Raw genomic sequence first — 27,498 nt, 5'->3', positions numbered from 1 at the left:
CGCGCCGTCCACCTGTGAGTCACATGATTTCTGGTCTTGTGTTCGCGACGAAGTGTTTACAATTTGGAGCTTGTAACGTATGAAACAAATTTGTTTTATGATACGGTGTAGCCATAGTTATATCGAGGAATTTAAAGTGAGTAGCTTATTCGATAAAAAGACAATTTTGTTCGAAATCTAAAAAAAATGTTTTTTTACGAAATACTTTTATGAATTTTAAAAACATAACCATTTTCGCCTCAACTTTTCAATGAATAGCATTCCCAAACTCAAAATTGATGTAAGCTTTTCTTCTGGGAAACCTTTTTTTGGGGTCGAAACTTATATTTATGGAAAGTACTTGATACAGTTTAATGATACCAATTTGGAGTTTAGGAATGTTTTCGTTGAAAACTTATGACGCGAAAGAGTTCGCGAAATTTTGACATATCTTCCAGCCGATATTGCGACAGTTACGGTGATTGTCTAACAACAAAGTATTTAGCTGAAAATGGGTTCTATAGTCTTCGCAACTGATTCGATGATACAACGCATTCTACTTTTCAATTTGTTCAGAGTATTAGTATAGGTTGGTCAAAGTTTCTCGGATAAAGTTTCAATGGATAAATTCCTAAACTCAAAAATAATATTTTTGCATGATACGTGCTTTCGACCAATATAAACTTGGAATTTAAAGAGAATTCATGCAAATAGAGATTCTAATGTTTGTTGCTAAATTTTAGGCATCTGGAGGCGGATAAAGCTGTAGGCATTCCTCGAGCGATTTTATAAATCTGCGAAGAACAATGGTGATGGAAGAACAGCAGTCCGATATGGAACTAGACTCGGAGAGAGTTCCCGTTCCTCGGGTGCAAAAGTCCACGGAGGATTCGCGTGCGGAGATTGTTAACAAAATCACGAGCATCCCGCGTGGGAAACCCAGGCTCAGGAAAAAGGCACTTCATGCCGCGATACTGAAGCAAATGGAGTTTTACTTCAGCGACCCGAATCTGAGTAAAGATCGGTTCTTGAGTAACTTGATTAAAGATGACCCGTGTAAGTTCTCGTTGGACTGTATTAAAAATCTGTAATGTCGGTGAATATTCATGTGCTTAATGGTTTTCAGATGTCGATCTCAGTGTTTTCATTACGTTCAATAAGATCCGAGAGTTAACTACCGATATAAATAGGATAACCAAAGCGTTACAAGCGTCCACGATGTTAGCGTTGTCCGAAGATGGAACAAAGGTTCGTCGTATAACGCAGATAATACGAAAAGAAAACACCGATGAATGTACAGTTTACATACAAAATTTACCACCAGACGCGGATCATGAGATGCTGAGCTCGATATTGTCTCAATATGGTCCAGTTGCGTACGTTTCAGTTCCCCGATATCACCACAATAGGAAAATAAAAGGCTTCGCGTTCGTGGAGTTTGATACACCGGAGACTGCTAAAAATTGCCTCAAGGTAAAGGGACTGTGAACGATGATGGAAGAGCGAAGTGGTTTGAATTCAAATTGTTTCGTATAATCGCATGAATCTCTAATTTTTTGCAGGCATTTAAAAAGAAAGGTTGCGTCCTACCTTCGCACACAACTCCCGATGAACTGTTAAGTATTACTACGTTTAATGACGCCGAGAAAGGTGCGATGCCTACGGAGAAGACAGTGAATTCGGATGTGACGAGTACGTCTGTAAAAATAGAAGACACCGAAGAGTCGGAGGCTATGGAGACGGACAAAGATAGAAGTGTTGAGAATAATGAGGAGAAAGAGGAAGCGACTATGAACAACAGTTCCGAGCTTCACGAAAGCAAAAATAAGAAGAAGATTAAAAGGAAGAGGCAAAGGGATTCAGAAGTTTCGGAATCAGGTGATCCCGAGAACCAGATCGACACAGAAGTAGTGAAAAGCAAGAAGAAAAAGTTTAAGCAGTCTGTTAATGCGCAGAACAATGAGACAGAAGAGAGTACCGAAGAGCAAGCTGAATTTGTTCCTTTGGAAGTTTCACCAAAGAAGAAATCCAAGAAGAGTGTGTCTGTAAGCGAGGAACCAGTATTCGATGGCGGTGAGAATGAGAAGATGATAACCGAAGATAACGCAGTTGCGATCACTGAAGACGAAGAGAATGCAAGGGATAAGAAGAAGAAGAGGAGGCGAAAGCGGCGAAGCAAGACGGAGGATGTTAGTTACAGCTTGGGACTACAAGTGATGGCTAAGAAAGACTGGAAGCATCTTAGGAATAAATACTTAGAGTTACAGAGGAGTAAAATGAAACAGCTGAAGCAACATTTGTGGAAAACGAGGTGGAACCAGCGGTCTAATTATGAGAGAAACAGACCTGAAAAGGAAGGGAACGATGAGAAGGAGAAGACGTGCAAGGAGGAGAAAACGAGTACGGTTCGATTCTCTTTTGTACCGGGAGTTATAGTCAAGGTTGAAATGGACAAGCCATGTTCAGACCCTAAAGGTTTAAAGGTATGTTGCGCGTGAAATGTTACACAGAATATAGATCCACTTTTCCAATAAATTTCATAATATTTCAGGTGGAATTGAAGATGAATAGCTCTGTAAAATACATAGACATTAAAGAGGGTTCTTCTCTCGCTTATGTAAGATGCGATACGGCAGAAGCTGCACAAACGTTTGCGCAGAAATCGGACGAAGAAAGGCACATGACACTGTTAGATGGTAAGAGTATTCTATGCGCATCTGTATCTCGAAGAATATCAACTTTTAACATAATTCCATGCAGGTGATGAAGAGAAGGCGTACTGGGGCAAAATCGAGCGCGATAGGGAAGAGAAGCTGGGTAAAAAAGTTCGACCCAAACAGAGAGGGAGGAACAAACTACTGAAGAAGGCAGAGACAGTACTTGGGAAGCATATAAAATTCGACGAAGTCTAAAAGAAAACACATTTCTCTTGTGAAATATGTTTAATATTTGTATATAAACCACAACTTGTTTTTGTATCATATATGCAGTTACAGAGGTGTAATTCATAAACATTTAACAACGCGTCGATGAAAATAAATCCAGTACTGTTTCGACCACATTCTTTCTAACTGCATTTAAGTCTATTTTCAACATTTTTGTCTCATCGGTGAGGTCAATGTACTCCTATTCCTTAACATGTCCTTACATAAAAATTCATTGCAGCTTTTACTTTCCTACCATCTCCCTCTTCCACGGCCTCTGCCAGAGTCATTACGTCCAAACCCTCCTCCTCCGCGACTTTTGAAGCCTCCACCACCGCCGCCGCCTCCTCTACCTCCAAAACCACCACGCCCAAACGACGGTCTACCTCCTCGACCACCGCGTGCTCCTCCACCTCCTCTCCTCATCCCTCGTCCACCACCGCCCCTCTTTTGTTCCGTTCCAGGAGCTTTAGGGAGGAACCTTTGCAGCGGCAATAACTTCGCTGGATCTATGAACAGCTAGAAAGACACATCGATCGTTAATAAAAAAAAAAAGTAAACCGTCGCAAAGCTCGATTCATTCGTGAGAAGTGCTCTACCTTTGTGTCTTTTATAAAGCTCGACGCCCTTATGTTTTCCGATAGCTTTATGGACACGTAGTAGTCCCTGATGTTACCGAATATTTCATCTATCTTCCCGACTTGCTGTTTGGCTTCTGTGTAGATTGGCGCATTGAAAAAAGGCACTTGTTCTATGTCCACCTTAGCAACGAGATCATCTTGAACCGTCCACGTGAAGTGACCTAACGGAGTCACCTCTTCTGGCGGACCCTGGTCGTACCTGTAATGTAGAAACTAATGTTAGCTTCTATTTGCTGCGCGAGCATGAAATGTAATAATTACCCTCTTCCACCTCTATCAAATCCACCACCCCCGCGTCCACCGCGGAAACCACCACCGCCCCTTCCTCCGCGAAATCCACCTCCTCCTCTTCCATATCCACCACCACCACGACCTCGGAATGACATTTTTCTATCCTAAGATCGCTAGAAAAAATAAATAGAACGCAATGTTATGTTAAGAAATTATAATGCTATAGAGAGTATTTACGAACGTAAGCTACGCCACGTGCCTAACCTATAAAAATTAAAATCTGTCAGGCGAAAGGGTTCCTATTTCCTGCGCGATTATGCGGCAATGTGCATTATTTAAAGTGCTAATTGCTCGATGTGTCACACTTAATTCTGACACTGCCTTATTTATACAAATATTCCTATACTAATTACAAATCGGCGGCATTTTATCGATGCACTAAACACGTTTTCGCAGCGGTATGTATACAAGATTGCAAGATTGAAACATCGCGCGTGCGCGCTAAGCTTGTAGAGTATATGAATGAATAAGTTTAAAAATATGAAATTTGAATTATCGCAATAATTATGGGCGATTATCACTTACGCCCAAATCGCCAGCGCCCACGACCGTAGGAATTTTCTGGTTTTGTAATATCATGAATTATATGTTCCTGTTTTCGAGTCGTAATTTGTATTTAAAAACCTGTATTTTCCGATAATGGCCCTTTCACAGAATTCTTTTCCATGTTTAAGGAGATTTTCAGAACTTTTGATCCGAAAACTACGGGCGTTGCGGGTGATTTGGCCGTAAGTGGAATGCGCCCTATGTAGTCTTATAAATAATATATAACTATAGATAATATCCCGATAACAATTACATTATTTGCAGGAGTTAATATATTTTCAATTTTAAATTCAGAAATAATTAGTTTTCAAATTTATAAATTTTATACTGTACGAGGAGCGTAGGAAAATTTGTATCTCTTTGAATAGAATTCTTTACATTTCTTAATAAAAGCCATTTCCTGGTGGAAACGGCTGGTAAAGTTTAATACACATTCTTTTGTATCATAAGCTCCGATATTTTATGCTGTCCTATTTGCTATATTGTTATTTTTTTTAATTATTGTAGAGTGACATTGAACAAGAGATAACGATAGCCCCACTGTGTTTTTAGTTGTTACGTGGTGATATTCGTTTATCTGCACACGTGCCACCTTGGCGAAAATATTTTACACTACCTAACCTCTTACATAAAGTAACTACACATTTATCTGACTAATTACGCCGTTAAAGTAATCTTAAGCGACGCACTTGCAGCCCTATTACACAGATAAATAGCAAAATCATTATTTGGAGTTAATAATTACGTTTCAAACGGCACTCCCGTGAAATATAAACAAAGGCCGACGTTTATACACCGGGTGATCTTAAAACAGCGAATAACACTTTAGCAATGTAGTAATTTAAAAAATAACTAATTGTAAGTTGGCCGGTTTGAAGTTGTTACGCGAACAGCGATTGAGGGGAACTGGCCACCTCCAGAGAAAAGGAGCAGGCTCACTGGAGGGGACCAATTTCCCCTCGGTCGCTGTTTACGAAACAATTTCAGACCGGCTAATATACAGGGGCGAATTTGTAAATTTGCGGCGAAAAAAATGGAAAAATGTTTAAACACAAAGGCTGAAGTAGTATTTAAAGATATTTGCAATAATAGTTATATTTTGTCTGCTAGCAACCAATATTTTTAAACCCAGTCAGTCTTACGCAAGAAAATTTTTGCATCTGTTTCCTATTTAATATCTCTTGCCTTTACGGAGTACGAAAAGAAAAAAAATTACATTTACATTTTGTCTATGTGGAAGTTGGGTTCCTTTACTATTAAGCGTGCATTATAGTTTTTTAGCGTCCCCTTCACCGGCCCTGGACCCAGTCCGCCACTGACCTTCGCATTTAAGTATGGCGAGCACAAGTCATGTTCCTTGTTTCAGGATCACCCTATACACACCGACGGACCGCGAAGCTTAGTGCCAGTGGCGGACGAAAGGGCGCGCTCGCAGGTCGCCAGCCTAGCGTAAGTAGGCAGGTGCACGTGAGGTGACCGTCTGCTAGACGGGTCGGCGGCTAGGTGCACGAGCTCCGTTGTGACATTCCCCCGGGCGGCTCTCAGAACTGTCCGCACTCTATCGCCAGTGCCGCGTTGATTATGTTACATAGGTGGACGCGCGGTCACGGGAAGGCATTATGTCCACGGTATTTCGCACGTTATTGATACTCACGCATTTCGTCTGCGACTTATTTACCGCGGCTCATAACTGCTGTGTGATCCTTTATCGGAAGTGCACGGCGATCTGGCACGGCGAGAATTTAAGGACAGAGGTGGAATGGCTGGTGCGCGCCGCAACCAGAACGAAAACGTTGCCCAGGCACGTAGTGGTCGTCTTCGGCGCGAAGGAGGACACTATCCTGGATTGCGTGCGAATAATCGGCTGGTGTGTCGCGCTCGGCATACCATACATCAGCTTCTACGACATCAATGGTAACGTTCAACTCTGCTCCATCGTTTCACTCCGATTACTAACGGAGTTGCATTCACCACCGCGCAGCCTCTGGTTACACGATGGGTCTCCTCCTACGTGGAATCGTTAGAACGGGAAGCGTCAGTCGTGTATTTATGATAAATAGGTTTTGTATTGTAATACGTTTCCTGCCACGGTCGATGATGTTAATTGAGCTCAAAGGGACTGCGCACAGTCTTGCGAAGCTCGTAAGCTTGTAGCTCAAAATAGTTTCAAGGAATCATAGTTCAGAGGAATTTGGAATAATTTAATAAGTTCTCCGTGAGAAGAGGTTTTCCGTTTTTGAAATTAGATGGTTTTATGACATAACTTTGGCTCCGAAATCGTTACTATTTAGCTGTCTAGTAGGAGTAACATCTGCAGCTGCTTTGTGGCATGGATTTTGTGCGATGAGTCATAGATTAGTTAAGTAAACAGAGGATTTTTAGGATACGTATGTACTTATTATAGGAATGAACAGTCGCGTAATGTTTCTGTAAATTTTAATGCCATGTTATGGAATACTACTTTTATTACGAGAAAGTGGACATACGTGGACTTGCAGAAAGCTTATCTGAAACTGTTGCGTTATCTACTAATTCTTGTTCCACATTTTTTTTTTACAGTGGTAATGAGATAGTATATGACTAACAAGGGTGAGGACACCATGTGGTAGACACCTCATTTTGATGAGCCTTGGCACGATGGATCTATGTCGAAAATAAGTAAATAGGTGTCCGAGCGTTTCTGCCAATGGGCCTTAATAATAGAGATATTTACATGGAAATTATTGAAAATTTCATAGTGGCCCTGGGGTTTTAATGGGTAAAAATCCCACACTACCCTGGCGCCCCCGAGGGATTCCCCTCTAAAGGAGTCGAGGTGCCTTTTGAAAACTTCCCCAAGTTAAAAAAAAATTATAAAAAAATAATTTATAAAAAAAATTTATAAAGTTTTATAAATTTAACCACTAAAACCCCACGGCCACTATCAAATTTTTAATAATTTCCATGTAAATATCTCTATTATTAAGGCCTATTGGCTGAAACGCTCGGACACCTATTTACTTATTTTCGACATAGATCCATCCTGCCAAGGCTCGTCAAAATCGGTGTCTACCACATGGTGTCCTTGTAAGACAGTGAAACTTTTATATATGACTTGTTTAAGTTAATGTTAATAGCCAGCAACAACTTTATCTTACAATTAGTTGAACATTTTAATTCAATTATATTATACAAACTCATACCGGCATAAAAGGATTCGAATTATTAAAAAGCTTTACACACACTACGTAGAACCACGTACTGTTACGCTAGACAAGTGTTTCACTATCTAGAGTCAAGGCCAAACTGAGCACACATTTGTGTTACGCATTATCATTCATGCTGAACCGTGATACCATACTTCGAATAGACTGATCGCACCACTACGAAGCACGTGAAGCGTTTTTATATATTCAAATTATACATGGAAACCTAAATTACAATGGGAAAGTGATACAGTACGTGAATTTCTCTTGTTGCAGGTTTCCTAGCTAGGAACGAGAGTTTCTTGAAACATGAAATTGCGAAGAGAAGACCTGATTTGGTGGAGCATATCAACTGGAGCAAGCCAAACACGCCATTCGCGCAGAATGGAATAACCGGTACGTTTCCATTCGTTGTAAATTTCGAAGAAATAAATGATATTTGCTAGTTTGCGTTACAGTAGCCACTGTTTCCTTTTCGCAGGTTCCAAGTCGAAACTGCGAGTGTGCTTGCTGTCCTCTGTGGATGGGAAAGGGGAGATAGTATCGTTGACGAAGAAGTTGGCTGAAGCTGTTGCGACGGGGAAGATCAAGTCGGAGGAGATAGACATCGATTTACTTAACGAGAAATTAAACTCGCGAGGGATTCCTGATCCCGACGTGGGTTTGATATATGGTCGTCTTTGTTCCACGTATGGTGTTTTACCGTGGCAGACACGAATAACGGAATTCTTGTAGGTTCACTACGAAGCTCTCTACTTGAACGTCGAGAAATTTAGGCTGCGTGTTCCTGTTAAGCGTCTAACAACGGTCTCTTTCTGTTCGCAGCACATTACCTCTAGACGTTAGCCTGTCCGTGAAAGATTTCGTGCACCTGCTGGAGAAGTACAGCAAATGCGAGCAACGATACGGGAAATAACGGGAATTGTTCTTATTCGTGTAAAGCTTTTGTATTGAAAAGAAAAGAAAAAAGAGAAAGAATGAAACAAGAAATAGACGTGAAGGGGACTCAGAAAGACTGAATTTAAAACAATTTACAGATACTATTTTATAAGTGGTTGCGTGCTAGTGAAATAATAACGGAGAACTTGCCGCTAGTGCAACACGAGTGACGTGTTACGAGCCGATTCTAATGAGTGTCTCTAAAGAGGAATTTAGGTAGCTTAACTGAAAAAAAGTTTTCCCGCCAGGATGAAGAGAAGAGGAGTCCGCAAAGCTTCGTGGGAACAGAACCATTTAATTGTGTAAAACCGAACTTTCACCGTACGAAACATTCGCATATAAAAAACGAAGAAATCAATCGAGCAGGAGCGTGGAATTTATTTTCTTCTCGAGTACTCGAGGCTGCTTCTCCATTTAGGTTTAATGTACTGCGACGATAGTATTTAGACACTGTTCAAGTGGTACTTGCAGATGGTACGCGAAGAAGAATGATAAAAGTTATAGTTCTTTTAAAGAAACAGAATTTTACGTTGAACGTTACTTTGACATCGAATTTGGAGGTCTAGTTAAGTGTACTAGTAGATTGTTTAAGCATTGCAACTGGCGTTGTTTTTCTTGTACCATTTATTCGTACCGTCTGAAGAAAATGAAGAATCTGCGCTCCTGTTTCGTTCGCAACATGGAATCAAGGACGAAGGAAACCCGGGGAGACCAAAAACTGGAGGAGATCGTTGCATTTCACACTCACCACCGTCAGTAAAATAACGACATTCCATGTACATAATAGTTTATTCATAAAACCATGATCGTGCACTCAAGATATTTTCATATTATGAAGAATAAGAAGATTCTTGCGTTTGTCTGTGGTATTTTTCCTGCGAGATACACCGCATACTGTGGAGTCGAAAATTCCTGATACCGTAAATACAGTTCTTTTTTGCACAACCGCCCCATTTAATGTTCCCTCACACTTTCTACCAAACAGTTAGTTTCTATTTTTTTTTTCGTTTTTCAGAGATTCGCTAAGGAGCAAATGCCCCAGAAAATCAAGATTCCTTTCGAACTATGAAATCCTTAACAGAAAACAAGAAAATGGATAATTTTGAAATTCATTTTCTATTCGGTAGTTATTTTAAAAATAAATATTAAATCTACTTCCATTCACCTTGAACGTGTAAATTTGATATTAAATTCGTAAAAATTGATAGGAATTCTTAAGAAATTTAAGAATTCTTAAGAGTTTTTAAGCAATCTAGGAATTCTTAACAATTTTTAAGAAATCTTCAAAAATTTAAGAATTCTTAAGAAATCTAAAAAATTTTAAGAAATTTAATTTTTTTTAAGAAATTCTTAGGAAATCTAAGAATTCTTAAGAAATCTAAATTTTTTAAAGAAATTCTTAAGAAATCTAAAAATTTTGGAGAAATATAAGAACTCTTAAGAAATTTAAGAATTCTTAAGAAATCTAAAAATTCTTAACAAATCTAAATTTTTGTAAGAAATTCTTAAGAAATCTAAGAATGCTTAAGAAATCTAAAAAAAATTGAGAAATTTAAGAATTCTTAAGAAATCTAAAAATTCTTAAGAATTCTAAGCAAATTATTGAAAGATTTAAAGACCCTTAAAAATTCCAGAAAACCCTGAAGGAGTGGGCAAAGAAAGAATAACCCCGCGATCTAGGTATAGATCACAGTTCGAGAGTTCGTGATGGCGCAGGACATCCCCCGGACGGTCATCCTCGGTTGCTCGGCTTAACACCGGATTATATACTTTCTGGGGTGTCAGTCCAGCTCTATTGCGCGCACAAAGCGTACACAATGGTGTTATAGGTGACTCCGTGAAACCGAAAACATTTTTCAAGATAAGGCATCCTATATAATATTCTACGGGGGTGCGTAGCTACGTGGGGCGGTGGGGCCGACAAGGGTGGCGAATGAAAGTCTGACGTTCACGAGGAAACGCATTCGCGTGGGACGAATCACGTTTTAAACTGTTTAAAATACAACCACCTCATCGAAGCTTTATTACCTTCAACTATTCGTACCTTAATACAATAATCATGTGGTTTATGTCAATGATCAATGTCTGAAGAATTCTGAGACCCTGAACAAGCCTTACTTTAGTTCTTTTCTCTGTTCTCTTCCTTTTGTAGACTACCTACGTGGCGAGGAAATAATAATGCACGACCTTCAGCGGGGAGCCAAGAAAACTGTCCATAAAGCAGAGAATTTTATATACATATGTTTGAGATCATGTGTGATATATTATTTATCCTGCAAACTAATAATTTTCACATGGATGTTAGGTAATTGTTCAGAATCTTCATTCCTCTCGATCGTCACTTTTTAGTCCTTTATATTTGAAGGTTTGAGTATCGTTACGTCGCGTTCTAAGTAACAGGAGTATTCCACCCACTCGAGTAGATTAATGATCTCGAGTTGCCCTAATTACAATGTAATTCCTCTAAGTGCCACCTTTCATAATAGATTTTCGAAAAATCCTAAGATTAGAGCTATTCTTCGAAGTACAGCGCAATTTTGAACTATTCAAGCGAGAAGAAATCTTGGAATCTTTTAATCGAAATAAGTTGGCTTCAAAACACAGTAATTAGTCATTTTTTAAATTCATTGATTAAGACTGAATCTTCAATATTTAGGAAACCTCGTTCGATTAACCACCATCCTGTGCATTAATTGAAATAATCGAAGGGGGTGGCGAAATTAAACGCCTCTTCGCTTCTGTAATTAGCAGAAGACGCGTTCGACGTTGGAGGAAACAATTCAGAACCGCGTCGAGATATGCAGAAACGAGGGGGAGGGAGATGTTCGCACCTGTGCCACGATCGTTGCCTCAGGATGGGAAACAGCTGACCCAGTTTCACCCCTTGAAAACAAGTGTCTCTACCTGTTGCACTTCATCCCCCCATTCGACCCAAGGCTCTACTTCACCTATCGCGAAGAAATGCATGGTGCGTGGGTGTGTGACTTCGTACACTTCATCTTTCAAGTTCAACGACCCCTTGCTACCCGTTAAAAACGCACTCAACTATTTCGCCCACCCCTTACACTTATACAAACTAGCTAGAATCAAATATCCTCCCAATCATATTCTCAGAATCCTCTAAATCTAAATTAAATATTAAATCATCCCCTAAGTTCACCCACGGTGTGTTTATATTACTTCACGATGTGTTTCCTAAATAGAGATAAATAGTAGGGTTCATGCACCCTATATACAATAATAATAATATTACACAACACCGTTCCATAAACCCCAAAAGTACATTTGAAATATTCCTCGCGAACTAATCGGGTGGCCTAATACAACCGAACCTAAAGTTCTACAAATTGAGCCAGAGGGTCCGAAGGGGCACCCCCGAACGAAGTGGCTTTGTATTAAGAAAAGAAAACTGGATTTTATTCTTTAAACAAATCTATATAACCACCTAATAAATTTTCGTGAATTTGCTTTAAAAATATTGTTCTCCCTTCCACCCCTCTCCGTCAAGATTAAATCTTGAATGGTCCACTGAATCGGACCAAAGCATATATTTCAAAATTGTCATAAACCTTCTCACCGATAGGTTCAGCCTCAGGAGCTCCCAGCCACCAACTTGCTCTACAAACGCGGAAGAGTGGAAGCGGCAATAATCACTGCGAGCCAGAGCGTTGCAGAATGAAAAACAAACAGAAAACGACTGATTAAAAGCAAACGGTGTACACCTCGCCAACATTTATCTAAACCAGCCGGTTCTTCAAAGGTGCGAGGCGAAGAGGCGGCCTCGCCATCGCTACCCCCTAGATCCTCGCCGTCCTTACCGATCATCGACGCACCCCCGCAGCCGGCCACGTACGGACACTCCGCCCCGATCGCGGTGGCCCCGCCAGCGATGATTATTATTCGCCGAGGGTCATAAATAATAAAGGAGATTACGTAGGTCGCTAGCCGTCGGTGTAATTGAATCAAAATAATGTAGAGGTATCGTGTTGTACCGCTCGGCCAATCATAACTCAGGTGAGGCTGTCTCCCCGGCTCTCCCTGCCTGGCCGAGTGGGGCAAGGGATGCGCCGTGGATTGCCTCTATATAAAGGGTGTCATCTCTAACCCCGGACACACTCGTCCCACCAGCAACAGGCCGCGAACGTCGACGCGTCCTCGCGCGATATCACCACCCTCCCGGCGCGTATCCCCTCGCATCCGTCGGCGGAGACCGCGAGAAGAGATCGTCCACGTAGAAAGCAGAACACCGCTCCCCCTCCCAGCTGAAGAGCTCGACCCCCTGCGACTTGCGACATGGTGAGTGGCTGAGTCCTGCGACCGTTCACCGATGTGAGTTATCATCAGGGGGCTTCTTCTTTGGCGAAGTTAGCTTGGTTTGGTTTTTAGGCGTTCGACGAGGGAGTTCTTATGGATTTTTGTTTTTTCAGTCAGGGGCAGGGTTTCTTCGTTTATTTCATACTTGCGGGTTTTCCTGGTAGCTTCCCTCTGGGTTTCTTCTTCTACCCACTGTAGCACTGTGTATCTTTTCTTCTGGGTTTGTCTGTTTGGAATTCTTCTTCCTTCTTGGGGTGTAAGTGGCTCGTTTGTTTTTTTTTTAAACTTTGGCTTGGTTTTATTTTTTTTTTATAATTTTTGGGGCTTGGGGGTGGGATATTCTTGTTTTATCTGATGTTTGTGGAGTTTGCTGTTAGTGGATTTCCTCGTGGTTTCTTTGTTTGGAGTTCTTCTTCTTTCTGGTTGTCTATTTATTTCTTCTGTCTTTGTAGATACTTTCGGCTTGATTTTACTGTTTTTTATAATTTGAGGATTTTAGGGGATTTGCCTTTCGTATTTTATCTGATATTTGTGGTGTTTTTTGTTATCTTTTCTCTGGATTTCTTCTTGGTTTCTCTGTTTGGGATTCTTCTTCTTCCTGGTTGTCTATTTGTTATTTCTGTCTGTATGAGTAATAGCTGCTTAATTTTAATTCTTTTTTATAATTTGAGGGGTTTATGGGGTTCGTCTTCCTTGTTTTATCTCATATTTCTATTTTTTTTGTTATTTTTGCTCTGAATTTCTTCTTCCCCCACTGTGCATACTTTCTCCAGATTCAGTCCATTTCTTTCTTCTCTCTTTCTCTGAACTTCTTCCGCTTGATTTTATTTTCCTTTATAATTTCAGAGTTCCATGAGTTCGGAAGTTCTTGTGATATTTAAATTCCAGTTTGAGCTTGATCCGCGATGGTTCATTTCCAAGTTTATCTCCCGTAAATGTCTGCCATTCAATATTTAGTGATAGAGTGCTTTAAATTGATCTTCGAATCTCCGAGTTCCGTTCCGCCGAAGTTGGGATGCCCCTTTACCATTTCGAGTGTGACATAGAAAAGGAATAGCGTCAGAACTAGACAAATCAACTAACAGAAGACTATTTGAGGCATTGAGACCTAAACCCGACTAACCCACATTGAAAAAAAATTTTTTTCCTATTTATATAATTAGTACAACCTATTTGAATACATTATTGCTACTAACTCAATGTCGCACAAACTGTGAGTTAGTCAATGTCTAATTCCATCACACCTTTACTTCTAATTATTCCTAAAGGTGCGAATCGACGATGAGACAAAAATTTCAGCAACCCCTGAATGCAAATAATGGAAACAGTCGCGAGGGATGAAATTTTTGAAAATACATCATGAAACTTCACTCATTGGCGTCTACTTCCACGAAACTAATGAGAAAACAATTAAAGAGTAATAAAATAATTGTCCCACGAGATCAAGTCTCACGCGAGCCACGATATTTTTCTCCCATCTTCATTCGCACCTTAACATCTCAATTCTGCTTCACTGCACCCACCCCCCCATTTCAAAATACAGTTACAATTATCCAAGCATTGGGCAGAAAGCAGCAGCTGGTGAACGCCCAAACGAAATTAAGCATCATAAACATCTTCGCACCTCCCACCTGTTCCACATACCCCCGTCGCTACTTTATCTCCGCGTTTAATCACTTCACCCTCCGCCACCCAATCCACCGAAACAGAGACTCGGCATTGATTCGCCTCACACACGCAACGTCCAAGCATTCCGAAACCAATCACCTCGACCTAATTAAAATATACTTCCTCGAATTTAAATCCACCCTCCCCCGCCGAAGACGCGCCCCTCCACGAATTGACGCGTGCATTTCTAAAACTGCGCAATCTCGAAATGGAACTATCACGTCGCCGGGAACTCGCAGCTGCCTCCTAGTTTTGTTTTAAGCTACGACCCTCGTGTTCGGTGGAAATTTAATATCTCCCACGACAGTAACTTCTCCCGTTCCCGATTAATTGCGCAGAGACGTACGCCGCGTAATTCCAGCGACATGCTCGCCGTACAGGAACGGATTAATCGCGTTTCATTCGCAATTAGTCTCCGCGGGGCGATGCCGCCTCTTCCGCTTATTCCACGCGGTGGAATCGCCACTTCCGGCGCGCGGGGTGGTTTAAGATCCTCGGCGGTCGCGCTCGCGGCGCTTCGCCCTCTGCCTTTCTCGACAGAACTTCCCGGAATAAATTGCTGTTAAAACGTCGAGGCTACTGTCCGTTGGCAAAGACCGAGCCGCGCAATGCAATTTGCGCAGTAAATTTTTTCTTAATCGCTCGAAAGGCAGACGGTATCGAGAGGCGATTGGGTCGAACGGTGGAGGCTGTTTCTAGCATATTTTTAATCCCCCTTTGGCTTCTTTCTTTTAAGTAATTGGGGAACTGGAATTGTACTGGGGAATGCAAGAAGGGTGCCAGTGCCAAAAGTACCGAAGTTTCGAGAGAAGCATCTCTAAACAGTACGAAGTTAAATATTCTTTATTTCTCCGTGATTTCAAGGAGAAGGAGAGTTAGGGGTTGCAAAATACTTTGTTGGTATTTGGCTGTGTTAACGGCACAGTGGTGGCTAGAGGAATGTTTGTTTAATAATTTTGTGTGACGGAATGATTGATTAAAGGCTCCCGTGAATTGTTTCGAGTGTTACGTTGGTTTCCGTGTCGTAGGGCGAAGAAGGGGCGAAAGTGTTGTGTGAAATCTATTTCATTTCGAGTTCTGCAAATCGTGAGGGATGACAAGGGTTCTAGACAGTCGGTTTCTTTCCCTTTTTTTCCCCCCTTTCTCGTGTGATCGTGATCATTCAGTGGTTGCTTGTAGGATAACGCACAGGCTCGGGGGATAATTAATGAAGAGGTGTTTCTCTTCTGTTCTCGGTATGGTCCTCGGTAGGACTGAAGTTAATTCTCTGCGTTGTTGTACAGGTTTTATTCGATCAATTTTAATATTCCTGCTTTCAGTGGGTTCCCCTTCGGGAAGATACGATTCTTTACAGCCCATGATTTAATAATGGGAGCCTGATAGGAATTTAAGTAAGATTGGAGTACAATTTTAACGATTTCTGGTTCAATCATCATTACAGCTACAGGGGGAAGAAGTGTGCCTTGCGCTGTCCTCTTTCCGAGTATGTTCCTCCATCTGGTACTTTATTTATCTAGATTTACATTTTTCATCCCGTTTATTGCTCCTTTTTACTACCTTCTCTGCTTCCTTTCACTTCGTCTCCCTTTCTTCTCCCTTTTTATTGCCCTTCTGCTCTCTTCCATTCCTTTCACTTCGGCTTATTTTCTTCTCCCTTTCGCCTCTGCGTACCTTCCTACATTCCTTATTTCTGTATTCTCATTTTCTTCTTCCCATCTTCACCCCTCCTTATTTCCACCTTTCTCGATACTATTTTCCACCCTCCCCCTTCCGTGTTTCTACATTTGCTTTTGCGTAAGACTGCGCCTTTTCTTCTTCCAGTCTTTTCTATTTCCTATTCTTACAACCCTTTGTCTTCTTCCCACATTTTATATTCCCTATTCCTACGTTCTCTTTTCTTCCATCTAACACTTTTCCTCTTCCCTATTCCTACACCCCCTTTTCTTTCATCTACCACGTTTCTTCTTCCCTATTCCTACATCCAATTTTCTTTCTGCTTTCTTATTTTCCTCTTCCCTATTTCTACATCCCCATTTCTTCCCTCTACCCCTTTTCTTCTTCTCTATTCCTACATCCCCTTTTCTTCTCTCAACCAATTTTCTTCTTCCCCATTTCTACATCCCCATTTCTTGCCTCTACCCCTCTTCTTCTTCTTCTCACCTTTTCCCTTCCCTATTCCTACATCCCCTTTTCTTCCCTCCACCCCTTTTCTTCTTCTCTATTCCTACATCCCCTTTTCTTCTCTCAACCAATTTTCTTCTTCCCCATTTCTACATCTCCATTTCTTCCCTCTACCCCTCTTCTTCTTCTTCTCACCTTTTCCCTTCCCTATTCCTACATCCCCTTTTCTTCCCTCCACCCCTTTTCTTCTTCTCTATTCCTACATCCCCTCTTCTTCTCTCAACCAATTTTCTTCTTCCCCATTTCTACATCCCCATTTCTTCCCTCTACCCCTCTTCTTCTTCTTCTCACCTTTTCCCTTCCCTATTCCTACATCCCCTTTTCTTCTTCCCACCTTTTCTCTTCCCTGTCCCCACACTCCTTCCTTCTTCCATCCACGTCCTCATCTCCTTCCTTCTCCAGCCTCTTCGCTTCCCTTTTCTTCCCGTCATCCACCCATTCCCAGGCCTCCTACGCCGTTCCTCAGCGAAATCCTTGAACGACCTTCCCCCCCGAACGAAGCATAACAAGCTTCCCGCCCATCGACGCCGTTCACGGCCATAAATGTCGCTTCTTTCTCTTCTTCCCTTGCTAGCTGGCCTCGTAAATCTGCAGCTTTTTAGCAGACACCGCTGGCAAGTTCGTGGGCGACATAACCGTTATGAAGGGTGACCGCGTACGGGGGTTAATTAAAGTAACGTAAGGCACCATATTAATCTTGCTCGGTATACCGGGGTATTACTAAACATCCTGTTAAGACAGCTAATAACAGGCCCGATATTATTTATCGCGCGCACCTGCCCCCGCGCCACCCCACTTGCATACAATAATCCAGAGAAATCCACCCCACGCAACCTTTAATCGCGTAGATCCGCGAAACTGCATCCCTGCGACTAACTACCGAACAGATTCGTTCTTTAATTCGAGGGCTCGAAAGCTCAATATTCAACCACCTACTCGCACTCGCTCCCCCGTTCGATTCTGCTTCCTCCAACTTGGAAAATGGATCTGAAAATGTCCACGGATGGAAAATGAAACCTTAAGCAAAGATTCGCTAAAGAATAGAACGAGTGAGTTTTTACTTTTGTATTTTAATATTCTGACCGCAGCAAGTGTCGCGATGATGAAGTGAAGTGTTAAATAATTAGATTTTTCTGCTGTTGAAAATGGACATTTTAGTAGCCACGATGCATGAACCCTGTACAGCCCTTTGGCCAAAGATATTAACATTCTCTTTACAGCAGCTTTTACAGAATCATGTCAGCTTGAAAGCAACCCTTTATTTCCTTCTTTTTTTTTTGGTTCCCAGCCCGATGTTTCGCTTCTGGAAGAACAAGTGTTCCGCAAGTACCAACAGGTGTCTCGATTGTTCTCGCGACAAAGGTGCGACGGCTGAACGGTCGCCGTGGATTTAATTGGTTTCGCTTTTAAGCCCGATCTGCCGCGCGATGGATATTTTCAGAACATTCTCTGTGCGCGTACAATCGCCGAAATTACGGAATAATATCCCCGGGGATATTGTTAAGCGACGATTCTTCGGATCATGATAACTGCTTCCCATTGTGCTCCTTTTTCAATGCAACGTTTTGCGCTCTCGACTCTTGCGTAACTACGATGTTATCGTTTCTCCTTCTTTGTTATATAAAACAGATGATCAGTGCTCGCTATGCGCACACCTACGCGTTTCTTTTTCTCCTTCGTTTACTATGGCTGTATTTCAATACTTGCTGCTCCAAGCCTGACTATTCTGTTTGTTTAAATTTATTAGCAACGGAGCACGAATTTTGGGCGAACTGTGAAGAGGATGAGTTGAAATTTTGAGAGTTTGGGTTCGGTCAAGAGCTTGTCTCTGAGACTTTCTTCATCTCTTCTTCGTGGCGCTTTGAATTCTAACTGGTGAAGACGATGTCACGCTGGTTACGAAAAAATTCATTAATAATTCAGTAGACTGCTAAATAAATTTGATAGAGGTGGAAGAGGATAAAGTATAGTTGGGGAGTGTCGAGGATCAGCTTTTTAATTCTTCGTGTTTGGACTGTTGAGTGTCATGGAGGGTTACTACTAGTGACGACAACATCTAGCTTACAATTTTTCTTTAGGACTTTTTTGATGGATTAATCATTAGATTTCTGAATTTCTGAACTCTGTTACTTTTATTAGGAACGATGGAGAGTAATTCGTCATTATGCCATGAAGCATTCTTATTTCTGACGATGCACGTTTGAATGAACCTGACTGAATGGGAAATGGTGGGTGTTGCGTGGTAGTCAACGTGTTACAATTCTGGTGGACTTAAGGCAACACTGTTTTAAGTTTAATCCCGACCTAATTCAAAGCTAATTGGAAGCCAACCCAACCATATTGCAAGCTTAACTCAAGCTTAATTCAAAGGTACCCCAACTCTGTTTCAAGATTAACTCAAGCCCTAATTCAAGCTTAATTCAAAGCTAATTAAATTCTATTTGAAGCTTAACTCGAGCCTAATTCAAAGCTAACCTAATCCATTTGAAGCTTAACTCAATCCTACTTCAAAGCTAACCCAACTCTGTTTCGAGATTAACTCAAGCCCTAATTCAAGCTTAATACAAAGCTAATCCAACCCTATTTGAAGCTTAACTCAATACTAATTCAAAGCTAACCGAATCCATTCGAAACTTAACTCAGAGCTAACTCTAGTTTAATTCAAAGCTAATTAAACTCTATTTGAAGCTTAACTCAAGCCTAATTCAAAGCTAACCTAATCCATTTGAAGCTTAACTCAATCCTAATTCAAAGCTAACCCAACTCTGTTTCGAGATTAACTCAAGCCCTAATTCAAGCTTAATACAAAGCTAACCCAATCCTATTTGAAGCTTAACTCAATACTAATTCAAAGATAACCGAATCCATTCGAAGCTTAACTCAGACCTAACTCGAGTTTAATTCAAAGCTAATTAAATTCTACTTGAAGCTTAACTCAAGCCTAATTCAAAGCTATCCTAACCCATTTGAAGCTTAACTAAGACCTAACTCAAGCTTAATTCAAAGCTAACTCAACCCTATTTGTAGCATAACTCAAGCCTAATTCAAACCCAACACACCCTATTTCAAGCTCAAATCCAAACCCAGCTGAACTCCAATTCAAATCTCACCCAGACCTCCCGAAACACAACCCAGAGTCCCAAAGAACCGACTCCAACATCAAAACCACTTCCACGTAGCACCACAAATCCTAAACAACTCAGTACCCTCCCCCTCAAAGTTCAACCCATTCAGATCATCCACGTGACCTTAAACTTTCCCCTTGAAGAGCGCCCTGTCGTCCCTGTACGTGCTGCCGTTCCTCTGCAACTGGATGCTGGTGTCGTCGTCGATCCTGACGCCCCTGAAGGCGGATGGCAGCTTGAGGATCTTCAAGGACGCGCCCAGCGACTTCGAGTACGTGCTGAAGAGGCACAACGTCGACAGCCGTTCGGATGAGCCCGACTCGAAGGAGCGGAGGAGCAGCATGGGCTCCTCCTTCATCAGATTCGGCCGCAGCGACGGCGAGGGCAACGTGGAGAAGGTGCTGGGCGTCGAGGGCGACGGCAGCTCCAAGGTGAACAGGTACCCGCGCTGGAAGTCCCCCGACGTCGTCATCAGGTTCGGCCGGTCTAGCTTCAAGGCGGCGAGCAACGACAACAGGGAGCACAAACGGGGGAGGAACGACTTGAACTTCATCAGGTAGGCATCGTGGGCGAACTGTGTCGAGCGGAGGTGTGCGGAGCAATAGGGGAAGCAGTAGGCGGACAGTTTAGCCGATTCGGAAGTTTACATCGAGGCCTTGCTTGGAAATATTTGGTTTACTAGATAAAATCAAAAGCTTTGCACGCAGAAATGTGTAAATTTAAAGAAAAAATTAATCTATAGGGTAAGCTGCACTAATCATTGGCACTCCTGATTAAAAAGCCAAATATTAAGAAGTACAAGCTTAGAAAGTATTTTTTTACAATTTCTTATTTTTCTTGCACTACAACACTGCAAAGTCCATAGTCTGTTTTAAACACTTTAAGCCTCAAATTTTAGGGTGCCAATGATTGTATTTTTATGCCTATTTTGTTTTTTATTAACATTTCGACGTGCATTACGAAAAGTAGCTGGTTTCATTTTTCTTACGAAAAACAGCACCTTTCATTGTGCCACGTAAAGAAGCACATTTCATCGTTTCTGACGAATATTAGCACGATTGGTCTTCCACCGCGAAAGCTAACATATTTGACTGCTTAACCACGAAGATTAGCACATTTCGCACTTTGCGGTGAAAGCTAGCACATTATCCTCTTTCGCCACGAAGAACATCGCTGTGGCTTATATCGCAGAACCTATTTCGCATCGAAGAATTCAACTTTTGAAAATATTGTTTAATAAATAATAACTCCATTAAATAATAATAATAAATAATAATCTCCAAAATTAAACACTTATACAAATTTTAATCCACACAATTTAAGTACGGTATTTTAATGTTCAATAAATTACCGACCTAGTACTAAATAAAAATCGCGTTGAAAGGTATTTAAATTATCGCATTCGATGTTTCGTAGCCAACCACCCAAATCTGCTACTTTTCGAGGCAAACCACTCAAACATGCTAGTTTGCGTAGCGAAAACCAAAACATGAAGACAAACGTGCTGTTTTTCGTAAGAAAATTGAAACGTGCTGCTTTTCGTAACGCGCGTCGAATTTTAAAGTACCATCATGTTAAAATCGTAATACAATTTTCCACGATTCCTCAAGGTACTTTACCTCAAAATTAAATAAAATTGTGAGTCATTTTGGCCCCCAGAGTGACAGCCGAGGGCTAACGTCGTCGCGTATACGAGCCCTACCGCATTGAGCATACTTTAAAATAAGTTTAAAATAAACCGTGTCGCAATTTTAATTCCGACTGCTCCGTCACCCCCGACTGTTTCCTCCCCTAGATTCGGCCGGAACGTGCAGATCTACCCGGTGGAGATCGACATGACAGCGATGTGCTCGGACCTGCTCTCCAGCGACGATCTGAAGGATCTGCACCCCTACGAGGCAAGGTTGCTGCGCCTCTGCGGCATCCTCAGCAACATCGACGCCGAGCACAGGAGCAGCCTCGACTTCCTCGAGGAGCGCACCGACGCGAAGCACGAGTAAAACGGTCGCCGCACATCGGTCAGCCCCGCGAGCTCATCGGGGTTCCCTGTCGAGGGGCACGGGAATCGCGGGGACAGCACCCGCGTTCGATCCTGAAACGTCCCGCGGACAACGTTATTATCAGTCAACGTCACTGGTCCTCCACTTCCCCTTGATTCAATTCGCCGTCGGAGGGCCTCGATTTATCTTCAGCCAGCCCGGTGCAGCGTCTTTCCTCTCCTCTGTGCTTTTTACCCTTACTTTCTTTGCGCCCTGACGAATGCATCAGCCTCTGAGTGCTTCGATTACGGATGCCAGGGAGCTGGGGGTCCTCGGAGTAATCGAGTGACGGCGGTGGTTGTAATGCTATTTTGGTGGGAGGGTGAGTTTTATGGAGCTTCTTGGGAATTCATTTAAGGGGGTATTCTAGTCTGGACACTGGTTTTTGAAGGTGATGTTTGGAAATTAATTCTGGGAAACCTGTCGCGCCTACGGGGCAGCGGTTTTGCACACGTGTTTAGTAGTGTTTGAACTGTCGATACAAATTTTTGGGGTGCGTTATATTGAAATTTGTGCAAGTTACAAGCTTAAGCGCAGGTCATGTCATCAAACACCGGTCCCATCGGGCGCACGAACTGCGGCCGTCCTAGCCATCTGAAACGAAAGTACCAAAGATTTTTTTAATCTATATGAGTGTAGTTATCGCCCTAAGCAGATGTAACCAAGCGTGGACATTGTTACCGAAATCGCAGCTGTTTAAAAATTAATATTTGATTTTTCGACTTTGCTTGAACGAAAACGAGGAGTGAGGGGGTTGAATTGAAACTATTGATATAATTCTGCTTTGGGCTGTAGGTGCACATTCACTTTGAATATGTGTACAATTTCAGCTCAATCCGTCCAGTAGTTTTTGAAAAATTCGTTTCGAGAAAAACGCGATTTAAGTTTTTCATGCAGTTCAGGTAGATAACGACTAATTTCTGTAACTTATCCCTAATCAGCTATACCAAGACCGTAGGAGAAACCTTCCCCATCTTCAAAGAACTCATGTTGGACTGCTCCTCTCTTCTCTGCTCAGTCATAGCTTCTTTAGGTACACGGATCGAGGGAATGACTAACTCTGGGAGTTCTACGAATTTCACCTTAATAATTTAGGGATATATTTTCGAAACCCTATACTATTAGAAAATCAAAAAAAAAATCGAATGTTCGGGTAGAATACCCCCTTAAATGGGAAGTGTGCCAGAGCGGAGCAAAATTTGTATTTAAATAAAAATTGCGAGAAGCGAATAAAAGTTAAAAAGGATATCGTCGTGTGTCGACTGAAGTTAAACTGAGTGAAACCTTAACCGGGTTCTCTTTAACTTTTATTCGTTACTCGACATTTTATTTAAACACGAATTTGATGCGGGCACACAGCTTTGTTGCATTACGATGCAGTATTATTATCATTATTATCAGCTCGTAAGCAGTAGCTTAATACTATTCGAACGTGCTCCTCGAAGCGTTCATCTCCCAAGTCCAAGCGCGACTCCAGAAGTGCCATTCCCAAGGATCCCAAGAGCCGCCTGGCATAACTCAGACCTCAGAGTTCTTAAGTTACATCAGCGTTAATTAATTCTCTTCTGTTAGCCCACTACTGCTTAGTGTCAGTCGAGCTTGTCGCGTTGCAAATGTTAAGAATATTAAAAAAGAAGAAGGGAATAATTGCAGTAGCCAGCAGCTTTCATCTAATTCCAACGAAGCAGAAGGAAACTTACAAGGAGAGTATTTTAGGTGTCCGCCTCCGATCATTTTGATTTTTGGATATGTTACAGAGGACCGAAAAATAAGAAACACGTGTTTTTTATTTCCCCCCGTTTTCATATTTGGGGGGTGAAAACTGCGTTCAAAGTTAGGGTTGAAAAATCATTTTTTTGGATTTTTGAAAATCTGGCTAGTCAGTCATATTTCGCATTCAAAGACACAAAATTCGTCCATTCACACTATTCCCCTATCTCTAATAGTTCTCGAGATATTCCACAAAAATGATTTTCCAACCCTAACTTCGAACGCAGTTTTCACCCCCCAAATATGAAAACGTGGAAAAATAAAAAAACACGTATTTCTTATTTTTCTTTAAAATACTCTCCTTGTTAGAGAATTCCTCAACTCGTCAGTACACAGGCTAGCGTAATTAAAACACCAACCGACAATTTAGCGAGGGTTTCGTTAAGCAGGTGCTGACGGAATAACGTTGCCCGAAGACGAGCTCCTTCCCCGAGGGTACCTTAATGTGCATCCACCTGACTCGCCATATTCAATGTACATATAAACGGATTAATCATCGGTATCGATGGAACGTGCGTCTAGATTTGCCAGGAGTCGACCTACCACCGGAGGGGCTGTTCCACGGAATAGCTCCTCGCCCCTTTTACTCGCGAAACGGCGCGTCGAACGACGCGTCGCTTAGCATTCCATCTTGAGGTTGCTGGGGACGAGGGAACGCGGAGCTAAGTCCACTGTCCTCGGCGCCTTCGCCCTCTCGATGAACTTTATAAATGTTGCCGCAGAACGTGTCCCCCGCCCCCTCCTCCCCCCCCCCCTGGTGATCCACCACGGTTCAGAGTCGATGTAGATGTATTAACGATCAGGATGGAGCGGAGAGACGATGCTTTTCTTCCTTGATTCAGCAACGGAACGCTTCTATTTTCGTATTATTGTCGCGCACGAGAGTGAAAAGGATTAAGTGTGAAGGACTCAGCTCTCCTCCCTCCCTTTGCGCCCTTCGATCGCGATGGAAGTTAATGTCACGGCACTGAGCATTGTCTGTAACCTAAACGTCGTTCTTAAAAGTGAATGTAAATTTAATACGTGCGTATGAATTAAAGGAAAAAAGTGGCTGGAAACGTGGTTCTTGTCTCTTGCACGGTTTACCCCCTCCTTCTCCGTGTATACTGCTCGAAGAAGTCTACGTGTCGGGGATCTGGTTGCGTGGATGAATTTCTTATGAAACGTACGTTATTTTTTGTCTAAATGTTCTTTCTCTGTGGTCTGTAATTTCTGAGATGTTGGGGAAAACGTGATTTTTCGCAGCTAACTTTGAGGGTTGAATTCACCACCCTGGATGTGGATGATCGACGATAAAGAGTTGCTGGAAAATAGTTTTTCGAGAACTATAATCTACGCGAACCTCGTCGAAATTGATGTGTAACTGATGGTAAACTACCCTTGTGAGTTTGTGTACTACACGCTTGGCCTTTTTTTAGGAAGTTTCTTTTTAATTTTTATTTCTGCCGTGTTTGGGTTTTATTGTTTTATGGGGCTCCGTGATTGGTAATTGTGTTTTGGTTTGATTAAAGGTTGCTGGAAAAGGCTTGGCGAACTTTGGGAGTATGTACGATTAATAAACCAATTAAGGGGTTGTGCCTAGTCAGGCGGTCGAAAAGAGGCGAATGTTTGTGAATTTTTTTTGAAGAAGCGGAAGCGTATATTTTTACAGAACTTTTTGCGCTTGAAAGAGCAACGTTTAAAGAACATTTGGTAATTTTTTCGTAGAAAAATATTTACGTTTATAATAAAATAACCAGCGACATCCAAGAAGCATTTTTAAAAATTTGGTTTTGCGGTGAGCATTGCCATTCGGAACCAGATTATCTAAAATCAAAACACAAAAAAGATTTCGTTAGTAAATTAATGTATCCTCAGGCTGACGGAGAGAATTTTCCGAAATATTAAGTTAAAACAACATGGCGGCTATTTAAATTTGAAATCCTGTTTTTTTCGCGTAATTTTTGTCGCTTGTTATTTTATTATAAACGTGAATATTTTTCTACGAAAAAATTACCAAATGTTCTTTAAATGTTGCTCTTTTAAGCGCAAAAAGTTCTGTAAAAATATACGCTTCCGCTTCTTCAAAAAAAAATCACAAATATTCGCCACTTTTCGACCGCCTGACTAGGCATAACCCCTTAACGTGGGTAACGATTTATGACAGAGTTTGTTATTATTTTTTATAGCTTTCTGTTTATATACCTTGTAACTTTTGCTGTCATGATTTTGTGGTTTAATAAATTTCAGCGGAAGATTTGACGAATAAAGAAGAACGGGTGGACTACGGTGCTGGAATAAGAAACAGCACGCCACCCCGAGGGGGTTGATTAGGGCAGATGTGTCAGCTGGACTTATTTCTTGCTTTTCGTCTTTGTAAATGTTACGTGCCTCCAAAATCTTTTCCTTCAAGAAGAATTGAATTCTCTCGTCGTCCTGCAGGAAATTAGGAGAAAAAGTACCCCCTTTCCACCCTCGGTTATTTTATTGATTAGAAAAGGGTCAGTAGAGGTGAATAATTATCGGATACTTCTAATATTTATTTCTTAAGTGGCCCTGAAAGTTCTTGAAAAAAAGAGCCTCGTTAAGTTTCCCTTTGTTTATACAAAATTGAAAGAAACGATGTCCAATTCCTCCAAGGTTAGCTTGCCTTGCCCACCATCTTAGAAGTTCGAATAATGGAAGTATATTACCCAGAAATAGTCTCTGTATTTTTTCTTCAAACACCGCAAATATATTTCACGTGAAATTCCATTTCACCCTTACCCTTTCCCCAGGAAGTTGAGAATCAAAGTAATTCAGTTTCTTCTCGCAACCCCCGGTCCACGAGAGTCCAAAGAAGGAAATCCATTCCCTGCAAACATTTATAAGGGACTTTCTAACACCTGCTTCATACCTTCCCCCATAGTGCACCCCAAAAATCCTCGCCATTCCTTGGCGGAGAATTGAAAGAAACGACTTCCACGTTCCGCAGGCGTACTAACATCGCCATTTCTCCCAATCTGGCCGGAAGTAGCTCGACAGCCAGTGGGAGCACGTACGTACAAAACGATCGTTCTATTGCCTCAATAAACATACATGTAGTACTGAAAAGAAGGGAGGAAAAAAAATGAATGTATGGTGCCCCGCGGTCCTCAAATCCGGAAGAGAAACGAAGAAAAATCATTGCTGACCCACTGTCGCGCTACCGCCACCACTATCGTACCAATACTACCATCACCACCACTGGCATAACGCTACCAGAATCTACTAAGAAGCTACAAGACTACTCCAGAATCATCTATATAATTATTTCTTTGATTAGAAGAACAATTATGTTTCTAGGAATTATCATCTACCCGTCAATCAGTCCCAATATCATAATCATCATCATCAGAGTGATAATTAAAGTAACCATATTCCCATTCAATTTCTGATTCAATACAATAAGAAAATCCTTAAGATATATAAATTTAGGAATCCTAATAACTCTTATAAAATTTATCCCATTAAACATCATACCAATACCGCTACTATCACCACTATCATAATTATATCACCACTATCGTAATAATACCACCACTATCATAACAATATCATTACTATCATAATGATATCACCACTATTATAATAATACCACCACTATCATAACAGTACCATTACTATCATAATCATATCACCACTATTATAATAATACCACCACTATCATAACAGTACCATTACTATCATAATGATATCACCACTATTATAATAATACCACCACTATCATAACAGTACCATTACTATCATAATCATATCACCACTATTATAATAATACCACCACTATCATAACAGTACCATTACTATCATAATCATATCACCACTATTATAATAATACCACCACTATCATAACAGTACCATTACTATCATAATCATATCGCCACTATTATAGTAATATC

The 27,498-nt window shown here is 41.4% G+C and overlaps 4 protein-coding genes across 7 annotated transcripts; 3 read left to right on the top strand and 1 right to left on the bottom strand.

The window, feature by feature from the left end:
• The first annotated feature begins 15 nt into the window (after positions 1 to 15).
• Positions 16 to 3,040, top strand: Larp7 (La related protein 7). 2 transcript variants are annotated; one of them, XM_076807399.1, is made up of 6 exons: positions 16 to 77; positions 723 to 1,035; positions 1,106 to 1,452; positions 1,542 to 2,462; positions 2,531 to 2,675; positions 2,740 to 3,040. In XM_076807399.1, the coding sequence occupies exons 2-6, from the start codon at positions 786 to 788 to the stop codon at positions 2,889 to 2,891; spliced, it is 1,815 nt and encodes a 604-aa protein (XP_076663514.1). In that variant the 5' UTR covers positions 16 to 77; positions 723 to 785; the 3' UTR covers positions 2,892 to 3,040. The 2 variants fall into 2 exon arrangements, with proteins under 2 accessions (XP_076663514.1, XP_076663513.1); XM_076807398.1 differs by having other exon boundaries at positions 21 to 136.
• On the bottom strand, positions 2,903 to 5,145 carry Gar1 (Gar1 ribonucleoprotein). 2 transcript variants are annotated; one of them, XM_076807404.1, is made up of 4 exons: positions 5,127 to 5,145; positions 3,806 to 3,948; positions 3,503 to 3,743; positions 2,903 to 3,422 (listed from the first exon to the last, which is right to left on the bottom strand). In XM_076807404.1, the coding sequence occupies exons 2-4, from the start codon at positions 3,928 to 3,930 to the stop codon at positions 3,156 to 3,158; spliced, it is 633 nt and encodes a 210-aa protein (XP_076663519.1). In that variant the 5' UTR covers positions 3,931 to 3,948; positions 5,127 to 5,145; the 3' UTR covers positions 2,903 to 3,155. The 2 variants fall into 2 exon arrangements, with proteins under 2 accessions (XP_076663519.1, XP_076663518.1); XM_076807403.1 differs by lacking the exon at positions 5,127 to 5,145 and adding an exon at positions 4,040 to 4,329.
• Positions 5,146 to 5,802: 657 nt separating this feature from the next.
• Positions 5,803 to 9,450, top strand: Tango14 (transport and golgi organization 14). Of its 2 annotated transcripts, XM_076807402.1 has the most exons (5): positions 5,803 to 6,009; positions 6,097 to 6,295; positions 7,843 to 7,962; positions 8,048 to 8,297; positions 8,392 to 9,450. In XM_076807402.1, exons 1-5 carry the CDS (start codon positions 6,001 to 6,003, stop codon positions 8,480 to 8,482), a joined length of 669 nt encoding a protein of 222 aa, XP_076663517.1. In that variant the 5' UTR covers positions 5,803 to 6,000; the 3' UTR covers positions 8,483 to 9,450. The 2 variants fall into 2 exon arrangements, with proteins under 2 accessions (XP_076663517.1, XP_076663516.1); XM_076807401.1 differs by having other exon boundaries at positions 5,803 to 6,295.
• A 3,173-nt stretch (positions 9,451 to 12,623) lies between these two features.
• On the top strand, positions 12,624 to 24,654 carry LOC143366482 (FMRFamide-related peptides). The gene is made up of 3 exons (XM_076807599.1): positions 12,624 to 12,801; positions 19,937 to 20,349; positions 21,589 to 24,654. The coding sequence occupies exons 1-3, from the start codon at positions 12,799 to 12,801 to the stop codon at positions 21,791 to 21,793; spliced, it is 621 nt and encodes a 206-aa protein (XP_076663714.1). The 5' UTR covers positions 12,624 to 12,798; the 3' UTR covers positions 21,794 to 24,654.
• Positions 24,655 to 27,498: the final 2,844 nt, after the last annotated feature.

Source organism: Andrena cerasifolii, chromosome 2 (assembly GCF_050908995.1).
Source record: "Andrena cerasifolii isolate SP2316 chromosome 2, iyAndCera1_principal, whole genome shotgun sequence".
NCBI lineage: Eukaryota > Metazoa > Arthropoda > Insecta > Hymenoptera > Andrenidae > Andrena > Andrena cerasifolii.
The sequence above is the reverse complement of the archived record's forward strand: the minus strand, read 5'-3'. Positions and strand labels throughout refer to the sequence as shown.

Coding starts and splice junctions, on each gene's coding strand:
- Tango14 (XM_076807401.1), top strand. CDS start 6,001: ATGTCCACGGTATTTCGCACGTTATTGATACTCACGCATTTCGTCTGC. Junction 6,296..7,842: donor CAGCTTCTACGACATCAATG/GTAACGTTCAAC, acceptor CTCTTGTTGCAG/GTTTCCTAGCTAGGAACGAG. Junction 8,298..8,391: donor ACACGAATAACGGAATTCTT/GTAGGTTCACTA, acceptor TTCTGTTCGCAG/CACATTACCTCTAGACGTTA.
- LOC143366482 (XM_076807599.1), top strand. Junction 20,350..21,588: donor AACGACTTGAACTTCATCAG/GTAGGCATCGTG, acceptor TTCCTCCCCTAG/ATTCGGCCGGAACGTGCAGA.
- Gar1 (XM_076807404.1), bottom strand. CDS start 3,930: ATGTCATTCCGAGGTCGTGGTGGTGGTGGATATGGAAGAGGAGGAGGT. Junction 3,744..3,805: donor TTTGATAGAGGTGGAAGAGG/GTAATTATTACA, acceptor TCTACATTACAG/GTACGACCAGGGTCCGCCAG. Junction 3,423..3,502: donor GCTTTATAAAAGACACAAAG/GTAGAGCACTTC, acceptor GTGTCTTTCTAG/CTGTTCATAGATCCAGCGAA.
- Larp7 (XM_076807399.1), top strand. CDS start 786: ATGGTGATGGAAGAACAGCAGTCCGATATGGAACTAGACTCGGAGAGA. Junction 1,036..1,105: donor CTTGATTAAAGATGACCCGT/GTAAGTTCTCGT, acceptor AATGGTTTTCAG/ATGTCGATCTCAGTGTTTTC. Junction 2,676..2,739: donor GCACATGACACTGTTAGATG/GTAAGAGTATTC, acceptor AATTCCATGCAG/GTGATGAAGAGAAGGCGTAC.